Source organism: Thermobia domestica, chromosome 14 (genome assembly GCF_964235325.1).
Source record: "Thermobia domestica chromosome 14, izTheDome1.hap1.1, whole genome shotgun sequence".
NCBI lineage: Eukaryota > Metazoa > Arthropoda > Insecta > Zygentoma > Lepismatidae > Thermobia > Thermobia domestica.
This window is the reverse complement of record NC_137467.1, coordinates 63530920-63545313: the sequence shown is the minus strand read 5'-3', so window position 1 is coordinate 63545313 and position 14394 is coordinate 63530920. Positions and strand designations below refer to the sequence as shown.

Below are 14394 nucleotides of genomic sequence, written 5' to 3'. Positions count from 1 at the left end.
TGCTTGAGATGGAAAATCAGACTCGGAACGAGCTTATTTATGAAGTAACAATTAAAAGTTGAAATTGAATCTATATTATAAAATTGAAAGTGACTATGTTCGTGACCCTTAATCTCTTGAACCGCCCAACCGATCTCGATTAAATTTTTTATCTAGGTGCGGTTCTGGCCTGGGATTTTTTTTTAGCTATTTACTTTGATAGTTGAACTTAGTTTTTGGGGGAGCAGGCGGAGACAAAAAAATAAATAAAACTTAATGACTCTTGAACCACCAGACCGATTGCGATGAAATTTTCAACATGGATAAGATTCAGGACTACAAAGTTTTTAATATTTTCTCTTTGACGGTAGAACCTAGGGCCGGGAAGGAAGACCCAATTTTGATTAAATTTTCAACGTAGATCATATTCGGACCTTGGTTGACGTTTGTAATTTTACTTTGACATTGGAACTTAGGGTTGCGGCGGAGGGATATATATGGTAAAAAAATAAAAATAAAAGTGACTTCATTACTCTTGAACCACTCTACCGAGCTCGATCAACTTTTCTGCATAGATGAGGTTCGGGCCTGTGATTATTTTTCTAATTTTGCTTTGACTGTGTAACTAGGGGAGAGGGAGAAGGGAGTATATATATATATATATATATATATATATATATATATATATATATATATATATATGGAAGTAACTGTCTTTTTGACTTCATCACTCTTCAACCGCCCGACCGATCTTCATGAAACTTTCATCATAGATGAGGTTCAGATCTGAGATGGTTTTGTCATATCACTTTTACTATGCAATTTAGGAGAGAAAGGAGGGGAAGGAAATTATCGAAATGATCCGAACTTATAAATGATCAAAAATGACCGACATTACTGTCGAATCTATAGTTTTTTGGTCGCTGAGATGCGTAGTGACACGTCTGATGCTGATTAAATGCAAATTCAGCACAGCAACTTAGAGGAGGAGGAAGAGGGATATGTGTATATACAGGGCTTGGCCAAAAAAGTAGAACTTTTGGAAAAATAAAAATCATACCTAGTATGGTGTGGGACCTCCTTTTGCGTCCGAAACAGCTTGGAACTGGCGTATACAGCTCTCAAATCATGGTGTGTGAAATTTTCTACTATTGTTCCTCCAAAACATGCTCCAGTCTCTTAAGGGATGCTGGTGGAGAGTAATGAGACAGAACACACCTTTCTAACTCAGACCACAATGGCTCAATGATGTTCAGATCTGGTGATTGTGGGACCCAGGGGAGGTGTGATAGCTCCTGGTCCTGCTCCTCAAACCATGATTTCACCGCTTTTTGCATCGAGACAGGGTGCTAAATCATCTTGATAGATGCCATGACCATTAGGGAACAATATTTGGGCCATGGGTAGAACCTGGTCCCCCAAAATGGCCTCACACGTTAGCATTCATCATTCCATGCAGGGATATCATGTTACCTGCAGAAAACCACGATATCACTGCTCATACTCTTAACAGAACGCAAACACGACCGGTTGGTGGAAACAAGGCGAAAGGTCGATTCATCGGACCACATTACGTGTTTCCACTCCTCATGAATCCAGTCCTTGTAGTCCTTGCACCACTGGATACGCCTCTTCGCATTTACTGCTGTGACCAGGGGTTTGGCAATAGCGGCTCTGCCATGAACTTTCATTTTATGAAGGTCCCGTCGCACTTTTCGATGAAACCCGGTTCTGTAGGCCCAAGTTGAGTTCAGACGTAATTTTCATTGCAGTGGTCTTCTTTTTAGCTGCTACAATCCGTTTTAATACCCTCTGGTCCCTATCTTGACAGGATTGTCTTTCGACCACTGTTGTGTTTTGCAGACGTCGTTTGCCCATGATTTGTGTATGCCCTCCTGATATTGGACACTGTGCCTTTCGATACCCCCACAATGTTCGCCACTGTTGCCACAAGCTCCAGCAAGACGGTCACCAACGATCATGCCTCTTTGGAAGTCTGTCAGGTCGCCAATTTTACCGCACCACTTTCACTCCATGACACTCACAAGTGATCTGGTTACTGCTGACGGAAGGTCCACACGACACATTGAAAACAAAGAACGATCGGCAACCGCAACACGTGTTGTACAGTGGAGGGCCAAACTTACGTCCTGTATGAAGTGTTTTTAGATTTTTTGTCCCCTATATATAAAAGGGCTGGGGGAAAACACGATAACTGAGAAAATAATGTTTGCAACCTTCCTGCTGCCATCTTTGCTCTTTATTGTAATTTACTTGCAGTAAGCGGTAAGACGAAGCACTTTCAACACGTGCCGGCTACTGGAGGATTGATGAGTTTTCGCCACCGATCGACTGTTCGTATGAAGAAGAACAGAGAGACTTAACAATTTCAAAAAGCCGAAAATATCAATTATCGTGTTTTCCCCCCGAGCCCTTTATATATATATGATCAAAATGATCAGTATCAGTATCAAAAATGACCAATTGGTTTTCGGGGTCGTTGAGATAGAGTGAGGCTTCCGATACCGTTTACATCCAAATTCAGCCCAACAACTTGGGGGAGGGGAGATATATGTATAAAACTGATTGAAAATGGCTCATATTAGCATCGAATCCATAGTTTTCGGGGTCGTTGAGGTGAAATATGATTTTTTCGATGCCACTAAAAACGAAAACAGCATATTTCATGGGTACCAAACACATGAGATACCGAGTTATGCGTTTAAATTTTCATTTTAACCCAGCGAAGCGAGTAATCGATGCTAATAAATCATACAACAATGAAATTAAAAATGGTATTTAAAAAATTATGCTCTCAGTGACATATTCGATCAGGAAACAATTTGAAAGGAGGTAGTATAACGACCAGTAAATGTGTATTCCTTCGGGAAACACCAGTTTGTAATGTGCTTAACGCTTGTTTTGCATATCTTGTATGTCGTTACAGCCCACAGTCCGTAAATTTATATATATAATCTAGGTTGCCGTTTTACCAAAATTCATCTAAACACTTTATTTCAATATTACCTTTTTTTATTGTAGTACGTAATAGGTTAAACATTCGCACACTTGAAATATTGTACATGTAGTTTTTACAAGATGGACTCTCTCTATATATTATATGATTTCCGTTGCTATGATAACTTACAAAACATGTCATATCACTATCACAACAGAACATCAATCATAATAGCAAAAAAGGAATTAGATCTATTTCCCTTTGTATTTTTTCTTCTTCCTTTCTGAACAGTGTGTGCATGTTTTAAAAGTCCATTTTGGCCGTAAATACAAGTTCACAATACCGATACATAATGTCGCCCGAAAAATCGGACTTTTTTCTTCTCCATTTCTTGTTAAAAAATTAAAAAATCCTGGACCGTTAGATACCACGTATTGTTTATTTAAGTTTTCGAATGACCCTCGTGTATGCAATAATTACAATTCATAACATCATATATTATATTTTACTTTTATATCAATATTATTTTCATATTTATCTTTATTCTTATAATTAATTTCATTTTATACAATTCAACATCGACAATAGAAGGTATATTCAACTAACGTCATAAAAGGTGTTTAATTTAAAATCCTTTCGAGGCAATTGATACGTGTTAGAAGTTGGAAGTTAATTAAATCTGTCATTTTCTTGGGCAAAATTAAGAAGATTGCAAAAAGGATATTATTATGATATTTGTATAATTGTTCTCTTAAATGAGAAAAACAAAATGTAAATTATAAATGAAATATCGACAATATCTAGAACAAAACACGATAATCAGCGTCATAACAAACTAACATAAAGAAATTATCATATTAAAAATTAGCTCCAAAATTAAATGTCATTTATGTTAACTTTGGTTACAACTTCCAAAGGAACTAAGATAATGTCTTAACTAATTTCATCCATTTGCTTTCAATATACTCTGAAGGACGCCATAACTTAAGTTCAACAATACTGAATCATTTGTTTGAGCATTTATATTATCTTCATAGAATTCAAATAAAGTACAAATAACAAACGAAATCATAACGCTATTTACAGTGAAATAAAACAAAAATCAATTGAACATGGTTTTCTCGGACGCCGTAACTTTAGCTTAAGTTATAGGACCAATGAATTCGTTTAAGTAGCATTGAAAGTCATAAATGGGAATACAGCTTTGTGTTATTTACTTCTACATTTCTTTGTTTCCTATTTTGAGAAATTAGCCATCTATGAAATTTCTACGAAATCCAATTCGAGGAAAACTAGATCTATATGCTTCCTAAGTATAGTACGATTACTATTAGTGTTGCTACTAAGATTAGTTTCGGTTACATTATTGGTACACGTGGATTTAACATTTCTTTTTACATTGGAATCACACTTTAATCTCACATGGATATTTCGAACTTGGTTTCGATTTAGGTTAGTTTGGTTCAGGTTAGCACTGTATTGCACCATTGATGGATTTTCAAAATTTTGCAATGACACACCTAGATAATTGAAATCAACGCATTGCATCACGTTCTGTAAAAGCACCATCGGATTGTTCACTATTATCATTTTGGTCTTTTCGTAGATCGAACATTTCAACAGCTCCAACTCAATCGACCAATCACTACAAGCATTGGTGGAAACACACGTTCTCTTTCGGGATTTTCACGAATACTGGAATCAACTTTCCTCCTGCTACATGAACCAAAGTCGTGTACATATCATTAAATGGTTCTATTACAATTACTTCATCTCCAGGATTAATATCATGTTGGATATACTGTGAATGCAAGCAACCAATGGCATTCATTAGACGAAGATAACCATTACTTTTCGCATATTGATGCATACTAAAATCTTCGTTACACACAGCATCAGTAAGACGATCAAAAACATTCGAATGAAGAGAGACATCTGCATAATCTAAACCAACCAATATCGCAGTATGTTTTTCCGAACACACAGCAAATTCCATCCACACATTTAAATCAGTGATGTGATATTTCTTCGTTAATGCAAGTTTAGGATCTGTATTCTCTATAGTTTCTGTGGAAGGTTCAGATTCACTTAATGCATTCATGCTAACTTGTGGTGAAATTTCTTCAGTAACTGACAAATCTTCCTGTAACTCCTTACTTTGATTATTATACTCAATAATTACAGTTTTCGCAACTTCTGTAGAATTTTGTACTTCGGTAAACCTACGTAGAATTTGTTCCATTTTATCATCACTCCGTTCAATTCGCTTATTTGTATTCTCAATTTGTTGTGATGAATGTTGACTATTACTGTTGAGTTGTTCCTTCAATTGTGCAATTTGCTGATTCATTTGTTCACCTAAGTCTTGCTTCAATTGTCCAATGTGCTGTTTAATAAGGTCAGCTAGGTCAGAGGATGTGTATATTTCCCTATTACCACTTGCTTCAGGTGTATTTTCACTACCAGGAAGACTCATTTTAGTATATCTGAAATTTTTTTTTTCCATTTCTTAGTAACGTATATTCCGTTTGGTGTATTTAATAAAATTACTACGTAAACTTCAAATCAATCTGCAGCTAGTTATTTAGGAGATTGTTTACTTCTCACAAATCTCCTGATGCGGTGAAACACCCATTTATAACGAAAGGCCCATGAAAAATAATGTAATCCTGGAGCGGAAAACACCAATTTATAACGACCAATAAATGTGTATTCCTACGGAAAACACCAGTTTGTAATGAGCTTAATGCTTGCTTTGCATATCATATATGTCGTTACAGCCCTCAGTCCGTATATTTATATATATAATCTAGGTTACCGTTTCACCAAAGTTCATCTAAACACTTCATTTCGATATTATCTTTCTTTCTTTTTTCTTTTCTTTTCTTTTCTTTTTTTTTTTTTTTTTGTAGTACGTAGTAGGTTAAACATTCGCACACTTGAAATATTGTACATGTAGTTTTTGCAAGATGGATTCTCTCTATATATTATATGCTTTCCGTTGCTATGACATCTTACAAAACATGTCATATCACCATCACAACAGAACACCAATCATAATAACAGAAAAGAAATTACTTCTATTTCTCTTTATATTTTTCTTCTTCCTTTTTGAACAGTGTGTGCGTATTTTAAAAGTCCATTTTGTGCGTAAATACAAGTTCGCTATACGGTTACAGTGGAATTAGTATTTTTGACTTTTTGATCATACGCCTACCGTGGCGGAATCTGAGTAAACAAGGAAATGATATCAGAAAAGTCACACAAAAATTGTGAAAATAGCTTCACATTTAAATAAATATGGGGAAGGATTAAACCAATGGTTTACAGAATGATTGAGACTGTGATAATTCTAGAAATGTTACCAAGGAAAGGAGATTCCAACTCTTAGGTAGTATAATTATTAACGAAAACACAGGATGATTTTTTTTAACTCACAGACTTCATTTGGGTCTAGAATTTCTGACCGAAGCCCGATTTTCGTGTGGTTTCTGACAAATAAACAAGAAAGGATGGGAGATTTATGGGACTATGTTTACTTGTTTAACTTCATCCGGGACTACGCCTCAAGAAAAACAGAAAATATTCGTCAGTGTACCTTACAATTGGAATTAATACCAATAAATCAGATATTGTACAGCTATAACCGGTTTCTTCCAACAAACGACGGAGATATTTCTTCGGCGACTTAAGGAGTCAATAACTGATATCTTTACAACACTCGCCTGCGGAGTAGTAGCCCCCCGTTGTGGCGAAGTTTGGAATTTGACCCCGACCTATGTGACGTCATAAGTCAAAGGTCAATGACCAAGGGGTAATTATGACCACACCCTCTAGATTTTGGAAATTGCCAAATCGAAAATTTGGTATGGTAGCTTAGGAGGATAGTATGTACCTCTATTAGTAAAGGGGTCAATCTCGTTCCCTTTCGATGGGTAAAAAGTGCCAAAAAGTCAAATTTCAGACGGTTTTGACCTAATTTATTTCCTTTGATGAGGTCTTATTACCTTATATAGTTATATGGGCGTACACAGGGGTCCATTCCCTTTCACAAGACATGGGTACATTAGTGCACCCCTTTAAATTTTTGGGAGGGGTACCTTGGCCCACGCCCTAAAGTTTTGGAAATTGCCCAATTTAGACATTTGGTAATATAGTATAAGTCCATAATATATATCACTATAAATTTTGGTTCACCTCGTTCCCTTTCATGGTTAAAAAATTTCCAAAATTTGAAATTTCGGAGGATTTTGACCTAATTTATTTCCTTTGATGAGGTCTTATTGCCTTAAATGGTTATATGGACGTAAACAGGGGTCCATTCCCTCTTATAAGATATAGGTATATTGATGCACCCCTTTAAATTTTGGGGAGGGGTATCTTGGCCCACCACTTACATTTTGGAAATTGCCCAATTACATTTGGTATCATAGTACTGAACCCTAGTATGTATCATGATAAATTTGGGTGGTCCACCTCGTTCCCTTTTAGGGGTACAAAATTGCCAAAATATAAACGTAAGCAATACGTTGTACCACGGGTTTGGTTTTAGGCCCGATTGATCCCCTTTGATGAGGTCCTATTACCTTATATGGTTATATGGTCATGTATAGGGATCCATTCCCTATCACAACACATAGGTACATTAGTGCACCCCTTTAAATTTTGGCAGGGGCTCATAGGACCACCCCTTCATTTTTGGAAATGGTGCAATTTAAGCATTTACAGGACGTAAATATATATCATGATAAATTTCGGTGGTTCTTTCATGGGTAAATTGCCAAATTTTTAGTACAACCACGTGTTCGGTTATTGACTCAATTTATCCACTTTGATAAGGTAATAAGGTATGAACGGGTATCCCTTTTCAATTTGGTAGGACCCTTATGGTGTCAAATGCTACTAGGGTCACGAGATTGATGATTTGGTTTTGATGCGCGAGTCTTTGATACGACAATATATGTTATGAGTCGTGGAAATTTTGAACAAAATCCATTGCATTTAAAAATGTTTTCAACTTTCAAACTAAAAAAAAATCAAACCAAGATTTTCAAACAAAAAAAATTGAAACGAAAACTTTTAAACAAAAATTTTCAAATTCTGAAACGAAAAAAATTTCAAAACAAAAAATTTAAAACAAACTTTCAAACAAAAGTTTTAAACTAAAGAATTTTCAAAACAAAAACTTTCAAACAAAAATTTCAAACGAAAAATTTTGAAACAAAATTCTGAAACGAAAAATTTCAAATACAATTTAAAATCAAACAGTGATCAACTTTCACGGTTAACCTCAAATTTTATCGTTTTTAACTATTCGATTAATAAATAAACGGTTTTCAACTATTCAATAAACAGATAAACGGTTTTCAAATATTCGATAAACAGATAAACAGTTTTCCGTTTCTCGCCAACATTTACCAGTAAGTGCAAGAATTTACAAACTAAAAAATAGTCACTTTAATTACGCATGACATTTGAAACAAGTTGTTAGTGTTCATCATAGATACACAGTGGAATCATCCATTTACATGTTTTCTCGCAGGACCTAGTGGGTGTGGAGAAACGTCTTTTGTGAACCGATTGCTGTAATCTCCCAACCATGATCAATAATAAATTTCGTCAGATATACTGGTATTATGCAGAATGGCAAGAAGTGTAGGCGACAATGGCGGTTCCAATAGAATTTCACGAAGGACTTCCACGAATGAAAGATTTTCAGCCTCAAGATGGACCACATTTGGTTATTGATGACCATATGCGAGAAGTGAATAGTGATATTGTTGATATTTATTGTGTGATATTTATAACGAAAAATGTATTTTATCAAAGTAAAGCAAATAGAAATATGAGTTTAAATTGTTCGTATTAGGCGTTTAAAAATCCGCGTGACAAGTCACAAATCAAGCATATGAGCTATCAAATCATGCCTGATCATACACTGTTTCTACAAGAAAGTTATGCAGACGCAACAAAAAATCCACATGGCTATTTACTGATGGATCATAAACAAGATACATCCGATGAAATGCGATTTCGTACAAATATTTTTCCCGACGATTTGCATCATTATGTTTACATACCAACAAAACATGTTTAAATTATTGTGCATGTGAAAAGGATGACTTAGTCTGTCACGATATCTCCTACAGTGAAACACGCTGATCTGCTACGTGCTCTGCACAAAGCTAAACCGAGATTGCGTAAAGCTATTATTGTCAATACAGACGCTTCATTAATTCATAGTATTTGTGAATGTTGTTATAATGTCTTAAAAGGCAATGTTCCATTGACGTGCGCAGAAGGCAAGATTAAAGCCTTACAAGAACACGCTCCGCTATCTCGTGGACAATACAAAATCATTGGATAAAAAGAAGAAACATTTAGCCGTAGAAGAAGGAGGATTCTTACCTGCATTATTTGCTCCTATTGTAGGAACTGTGTTATCCAGTATTTTGTTTAAACAATAAACATCATGGAACATAGCAAGAAGATTGTTTTAGTGCCACCAGAACTGCTTCAACGAACGCATGCATTATCATCCCGTGCGAGTGAAAATCGAGAATCTAATCTCGATCGTGAAATGCAGTCTATATTGAATACATCGTATCCAAGTAATGAAGGAAAATTGAATCAGTACAAAAGAATATTACAGAAATATCTTTATGTGGTACGTAAACAGTAAGAACCAATACCACTTACAATTACATCAATGAAACCTGATGATGACGTTCAGAATGTTGACGATAGCACGAAGCAAGAAATTTTAACCGCAATACCACAAATATATCGTAAGTAAGCCGAATTACTATTCCGTCGTTTAAAACAAGATGACGCAATTACTTGGGATCATAAAGGAACAGTGTAAACTACATGGATCCAATATTGTAGATTTAATGTGTCATGTGACTCGACCGAGGAAACATTCTCATCCTCAAGGCTGGGAACTTTTGCAACTACCTTGCATCGTCAAACACACCTCAAGAATTAATTGGTAATTCACCAAGATTAAACTATGTTGTCAAACATAATAGTACAATAGCATCTGAAGGATCTGCACAACCAAAACGTGCACCACAATTATTTTCTTCCGGAGAAGAAGATATGATGATGATGTTTTAGAAGTCCGACCAAAAAGAAACCGTATTTTTTCCACAATGGTCAACGTACAAACCATAAACAGAAAGTTGAAATCCATTTATTATAATCCAGCACATCATGCATCGTCTTCTACTGCAAAGAAATTATGGCAAGCCACAGAAATATCTATACATCTAGCAAAAATAAAACTTTGGTTAAACAACCTACCCACACGTTATATCGTCCTGTACGTCGTCGTTTTCGTTGAGATTTTTGTCAACAAAATTGATGATCAATGAGAATATGATTTGAATGATTTACAATCACTTCAAAACTATAATGACAATTACCGTTATTTTCTTACAGTGATTGATGTGTTTAGTCGGTACGGGTGGGCTGTACCACTAAAATCAAAAGGTGCCGAGTATAGTGAATGCATTTGAAATGATTTTTCAGGACAGGAAACCAATTGGGCTACGTAGTGATCAAGGAACTGAATTTACGAACAAGACAGTACAAACGTTTCTCAGGAAACAACGTGCAACATGTTACAACAAAGGATCCAGATATTAAAGCCAGTATCGCAAAAAGATTTAATCAGATATTGAAACATCGTATGTGGAAATACTTTGTCAAATATCAAACATACACTTACATCAAAGTATTGCCTTGTAAATGCGTACAATGAAAGTCGACATTCCAATATTAAAATGGCACCTGCAAACGTTTCTCAGGACAATTTACTGGATGTGTGGCATAACTTACACGACGAAAAACTATAACGTTCAAAACAAGATACTTTTGATTATACTATTCGTATTAGTAAAGGAAAACGTATCTTTGACATAAGTTACCTCAAGAACTGGACTTCGGGAAATATTTAGAGTAAAAGCCATTGTATCAAGAAACCCACCAATGTATCGACTAGAGGATTTAAATCATCAACTCATCGGTGGTGTTTTCTGTAGAGAAGAATTACAATCAGTACCACTCCCTTCGACGTTCCTCATCGACAAACTGTTACGTACAAGAACAAAAGGTCGCAGAAAGGAATATCTCGTCCAGTGGAAAGGATATCGTACCTCATTCAATTCGTGGATCCCTGGAACTTCATTGAAGAAGAAGAAAAATGGAACTTTAAGATTTTTACGTTACACTTTCCAGTAATAGTTCGATCGATTATTTTCCAGAAAATACATTGAATTCGTATATTACTAAATTACAACGACGTGTAGAGTTCCGCCAGAAATGGAATGTACAAATTGTAGAGATTCATTATCCACATTCTTTACGGAACATTAACAGTGAAAACAATAAAATATATTATAAATCATCAAGTAGTAATGATGAGGAATCGTGGAAGGTTGTAACAATCCCTGTACGCTATTTTAACAATATACGGGATCTTATTCATGCAATTAATACACATCATACAGAAACCAATTTATTTATATCTCATGACGCAACTAATAATATATGCCTCATAAGACATCCCAATAAGGAAAGCCATACCTCTGTAGAATTCTCACCAAGTGTAAGTTTAATGCTTGGATTTGAACCGAAAAGTGATTTAAAAGATATGCCAAAGTTACAATATACACCGGATGTACAATTAGGTTTACCATCACAAATGTACGTCTACTGTGACATTGAATGTGTCATTGTTGGAGATACATGGGTACCTTTGCTACGAATTGTCAACATGGATCCTGTGAATCATACTTTTGGAAGTCATGCAGTACAAATCTTTAAACCTGCACATTATGTTCCGGTGAAAAAAAAATTGTGCAAATGGAAATCGACATAAGGGATAGCACAGGTCATCGTATGCCATTCACCTTTGGAACGGTGTGTACAAAACTACATTTCCGTCGTCGTCGTCATGACTGATCCGTATTTGCAATACTACCAAAAACAAGCGTTGACCGGTATCGGCAACGTCTATGTGGGAAGTCCCTATCAAGCAGGACATGGCATTGGAAGTTTCCTTGGTGGTTATTTCGTTCAGTGTTACCACTTGTGAAGCAAGGAGCTAAAACTGTGGGAAAAGAATTATTAAAATCAGGTGCCAATATGATTAATGATGTGATCTCGAATCAACCGCTGGAAGAGTCGTTTCATCAACGTATGCAAGAGGCAAAATCAAATTTACAAGAAAAAGCTAAAAGTAAGTTGAAAACTGCTGGGAAGTGAATATCAAAAACGAAAATGGGATGACTGCTCTCAGTTTGAGGTTGACCTTCCAACGATCAACAACTCTATCAACCCTACAAAGACACGCAAATTATCACATAAAAAGAAGAAGAAATCATTGGCATCGTCACCAGATATTTTGGATTAATTCAACGATGGCTTTCTTGCATCATCAATCCTGTGAATGTGTGAAAAGTGAATTGGACATTTTTCAACGTTACCCACGCAAACCAGTGTTCTGGACAATCGTATTATTGGCTACAAACCAATTAGTTCAATAGCTGAAAATTCACCAATAGAATTTGTAGTGAGTGGCAGCAGTGATGAATATATTGATTTGCCACAAACCTTATTGTACACCGAATCACAAATTGTGAAATCAGATGGTTCCTCCTTCACCGAGACGAATAAAGCAATTGCACCTGTCAATGATTTTGAAAATGCTATGTTAAGTGAAGTACAAATCTACTTGAACAATAAACTGATTTCATTTCCGTCACATAATCATCCATATCGTTTGTATCCTCGTCGCCAAAAGTGCCTTTACATCGCCGTGACGGGTATGTGACAGCGCAGTACTCCGAGGAAGGGATGGTTGCATAAAAAATTGTGATTAATTTTGAAGAGTTTTTATTTTGACTAGGGAAATAACGTAGTATGGAGATTAAAGGCATACATTTGAAGCATCAGCGAACTGTCATCTCTGAAAAGATTCATATTTTCAGTTTTTCAATTTATTGTCCTATATGTAAAGTTAATAACTGCTAACAACTGCTACTAGCGCTTTTCACTCTTCAGGAATTTACTGTGACATTTTCCCAGGACACTTTTCTAAGTCCTAAATGAGTTAGTGAATTACTTGATTCGCCTCATTGTTCTCATTTGAGAATGGAAACTGATTAACTTGAACGTGAATATGTTTCGCTGTCGTCAAGCAAGGGCCGCAATAAATGTAAATAAGATTCTTATTATTAAATAAAACACAACAATATTTATTCTATGTATAGCACAATATAATAAAGTAATTAAGCAACATGATAATCACTAACGCCTGCAGGATTTTTCCAACGGGAAGGGGGCGAGGTAAAAGACCGATATAGAGTTTTTCGATTTATTGCCCTATATATATTAAAAGTCATAAGATTTATCATTGATAGCGTATATCCTCTTACTTTTTAAAATCGCCACTGTAGCCTATTAGTCAGAACCTTCATCTCCAGATATAATGTAGAGAGAAGGAAAGAGATATGAAAAGTGGCGTAAGTAATTTTACTGCGCCCTGGATCATCGATTTACTCATACCCGCCCCTGTCCCGCGCATTTCAGCTGCTGCGTTATATTTATATATAATATATAATATATATATATATATATATATATATATAAGAATATAATAATATATAATATAATATTATATATATATATATATATATATATATATATATATATATATATATATATATATATATATGTATGATTCCATGTCAAAAGGGCCCGACAAAAGGGCGAGGATAGAAAGGCCGAAGTCAAAATGGCCCGTCAGAAAGACCCCGCAACAAAAGTGCCGAGTCGAAACTCGTCAAAAGATTTCCCTCGTCAAAAGGGACCGGGTCAAAAGATCGTCGCGGGAAGAGACCCCGAGTCAAAGAGGACCCCGCCTCAAAAAAGCACAGGTCAAATGGTCCTCACCAGTAAAGAGGACGAATCAAAAGGGCCCTATGTCAAAAAGCCCAGGTCAAAAAGGACCCCGCCTTAAAAGGGCACTGGTCAAAACGCTCCCGCGTCAAAAGGGCCCGGTAAATACAATTCCACGGCTAAAAATCTTGAAATCAAGAGTGGAAATCAGGAGAAAGAAAGAGATATGACCAGTGGCGTAACTAATTTTGCTGCGCCCTGAATAATCGATTTACTCATACCCGCCACCTGTCCCACACATTTCAGCTTCTGTGTTATGTGGTTCCATATCAGAATGGCCCGACAAAAGGGCGAGAATGGAAAGGCCCGAGTCAAGACGGACCCGGTTAAAAAGGCCCCACGACAAAAGTGCTCGAGTCGAAAGGGTCCTATGTCAAAAAAGCCCAGGTCAAAGAAAACTCCGCTCCAAAACGGCCCTGCGTAAAAAAGACCCAAGTTAAAAGGCCCATTGTTAAGAGGAGCCGAGTCAAAAGAGCCCCGCGTCAAAAGGG

At 36.1% G+C, this 14394-nt stretch overlaps 1 protein-coding gene across 5 annotated transcripts in view; it reads left to right on the top strand.

Annotated features, from left to right (window-relative positions):
* The window catches only part of LOC145669704 (uncharacterized), a 50492-nt gene that overhangs the window by 24016 nt on the left and 12082 nt on the right, over nucleotides 1–14394 (top strand). Inside the window, exon 3 of one of the 5 annotated variants that reach the window (XM_081738001.1) lies at nucleotides 8481–8795. The exons of the other annotated variants lie outside the window; for them this stretch is intronic. Coding sequence (XP_081594127.1) covers nucleotides 8481–8487 — 7 coding nt within the window. The 3' untranslated portion in view covers nucleotides 8488–8795. Of the gene's footprint in view, nucleotides 1–8480; nucleotides 8796–14394 lie in introns of those variants that run through there. 5 annotated transcript variants of the gene reach the window in all.